The following is a 2,426-nucleotide window of genomic DNA, read 5'->3' as shown; positions in this document are numbered from 1 at the left end:
CAAAAATGAAATGCATTTCACTACATTAGAACCATGAAATGAGATTCTCAAAGCTTAAAAGAAATGTTTAAAACTGAATGACTGTCTACGTTGCCTAGTACTCTCCTAGAACACAGAATGTCCAGGCCTAGAACACAGAATGTCCAGGTTGCCTAGTACTCACAGAATGTCCAGGTTGCCTAGTAACACAGAATGTCCAGGTTGCCTAGTACTCTCCTAGAACACAGAATGTCCAGGTTGCCTAGTACTCTCCTAGAACACAGAATGTCCAGGTTGCCTAGTACTCTCCTAGAACACAGAATGTCCTCGTCTTGTACAAACGCTGCAGGTTATGAGCCCAATACATCATTCACGTTCTGTAGACCAATATGGAGAAAAAACAACACAACCAAAAATGGTGAAATAAATCAAAATAGCGCCACTAATTCAGATCAGATCAACTGATGAAATTAGATTAAAACTAAATAATACGCAATAAACCTAAATCTAAAAGGGAGGGGAGGTATTAAAAAAATCCCAAGTCGATTATTGGTTTAAAAATAATCCATATAATTTACAGTGGGGAGTGGAGAAAATACCACCATCAGAGAGAGTGGCACAGTGAAAACAACCCAACAGAACCCAATGGTGTTGGAACTGGACTGGGCTGCTTCCCAAATTGCACCCTATTCCCCATGTAGTGCCAGGGAGCCATTTGGTACACAACCTGGGAGTGGTGAAGTGGTTCTATGTCTCTGTGTGGTAGATGTTGTTGGAGTCGTGTCGGGTGTTGGTGTTGCAGTAGTCCTTGGTGTGGCAGGTGTGTCCTAGACCACACATAGCTCTGTGGATGGGGCCGGGGCTGTCGTCGCCATGGTGAGAGGTGGTGAAGTTCAGGAGACTGGTGCAGGTGGGGAGGTAGACATGCTGCACGTGTTCCACCTCCGACCGACACACCGGACACGACTGGGGAGAGGACAAAGAGAGAACGTCAACATAAAACGGTCACTTCCTTTGAGGTACAGGACAGGTACAATACATTCTGTAGACAGAGAGCATGAACCACCACCAGCCCTGGGCTGCAGAATGGACCAGGTAGCCAACCAATCATATTTCAGACACCAACAATGCTAACCAATCATGAACCACAGTGATGGAGAAGGGATAGAGGAAACACTCCATTCTCATTTAGCCAGTCAATTTTATTGAAGTCACGTAAAAGCCTGTTAGTTAACCAACCGGGACCTCCAGATCAAATTACCCACGATACACTCTGTTCAGACATATCTAGAAGATGGTTAATAGTGTGTTATAAGGGGGCTGCCATCTTGGAAAGTGAGTATCTCCTGTTCTCTCTCTCCTCTCAATGTGTTTGGGTCTAGCCATCACATGACACGTTTCCTTGTGGATTTAATGGAATAGAGATTTGCTGGCCTGCTACCGGCAGCTTTAATCCACAGCCACTAATTCACCATCTGAGACGGCAGTTTAAGCAAAGTTGGGCACATTTAGGAGATTAGTTGGAGGGACAATCAGGTTAGCGGAAGTCATGCATGAGCAAAACACTGGATCGTTTTTTAAAAAAGCCTTAAAAGTGATGAGAGTCACTCAGGAGAAAAGTCAAGTATTCTCCTTGAATCAGAGCGCTCTGCCACTCATGGTATTACACAGCTAGACCCACAGAGTGTGGACAACCACCACTAACACAAACTGTGGCTAGGTTCCAATACTCCTCAACAGCTTCCTTCCTTCCCAAGTGTTCTTTCCTACAATGGCACAAAGGACCGGATGGGTTTCTGTCCTACTGCTGTAGTGTATTAAGACCAAACTGAAATAAGGCCTCAAGAAAGATGAGAAAGGGAAGAGATTTAAACCTAATGAGACAGCCCAGTGTTCTGGGGGTTGACGGCAGTGGTGGCATCCAAATGTCTTGACCAATGGTTGACTTAACCAAAAAACCATCAACAACTAAATGAATGTGCAGAGATGAAAGTGTTTTCTGGACTCCTTCTCTATCATTGACTGGTAGTAGCTTCTCAATGTGGCCAAGACCACCATGCAGGAAATAACATGTGTGTTGAGATCATTTTCAACCAATCACAAGTAGTCACTTCTATCTGGGTCTGTTCACCTGTAGTTGGTTGGCGCAGGTCTGGCAGCACACCATGTGTCCACAGGGGCAGAAGGCTGAGTCGATCTCTTCCACACAGCACAACATACACAGCAGAGCTTCTCTGAGTTTCTCTAGTCTCTCCAGCAGCGCCCTGCTCTGCTGACAGCTCCCACAGTCCTCTCCCAGCCCACGCAGTGGACTGAGCCCCGATGGCGTCCTCTCGCCAACCGCCGCCATGATTCCGGCGTTGTAGAGCGTCCGGCGTGCGTAGTCGTAGACCTCCTTGGAGGTGCGTCGGATGTCAAAGACGTACTTCTTGCCCAGGTTGATGTTC

The 2,426-nt window shown here is 46.4% G+C and overlaps 1 protein-coding gene across 1 annotated transcript in view; it reads right to left on the bottom strand.

Moving 5' to 3' along the window:
• Window positions 1-200: 200 nt before the first annotated feature.
• LOC115122243 (E3 ubiquitin-protein ligase MYLIP-A-like) overlaps window positions 201-2,426 on the bottom strand; it is a 33,901-nt gene continuing 31,675 nt past the window's right edge. The window contains exons 6-7 of the mRNA XM_029651437.2: window positions 2,111-2,426; window positions 201-945 (exon numbers count right to left, since the gene is read on the bottom strand). The exon at window positions 2,111-2,426 is cut by the window's right edge and continues 81 nt beyond it. Of these exons, the coding sequence (XP_029507297.1) occupies window positions 727-945; window positions 2,111-2,426 (535 nt within the window). The 3' untranslated portion in view covers window positions 201-726. The remainder of the gene's footprint in view (window positions 946-2,110) is intronic.

The sequence above is a fragment of the Oncorhynchus nerka genome, linkage group LG7 (assembly GCF_034236695.1).
Source record: "Oncorhynchus nerka isolate Pitt River linkage group LG7, Oner_Uvic_2.0, whole genome shotgun sequence".
Lineage (NCBI taxonomy): Eukaryota > Metazoa > Chordata > Actinopteri > Salmoniformes > Salmonidae > Oncorhynchus > Oncorhynchus nerka.
The sequence above is the reverse complement of the archived record's forward strand: the minus strand, read 5'-3'. Positions and strand labels throughout refer to the sequence as shown.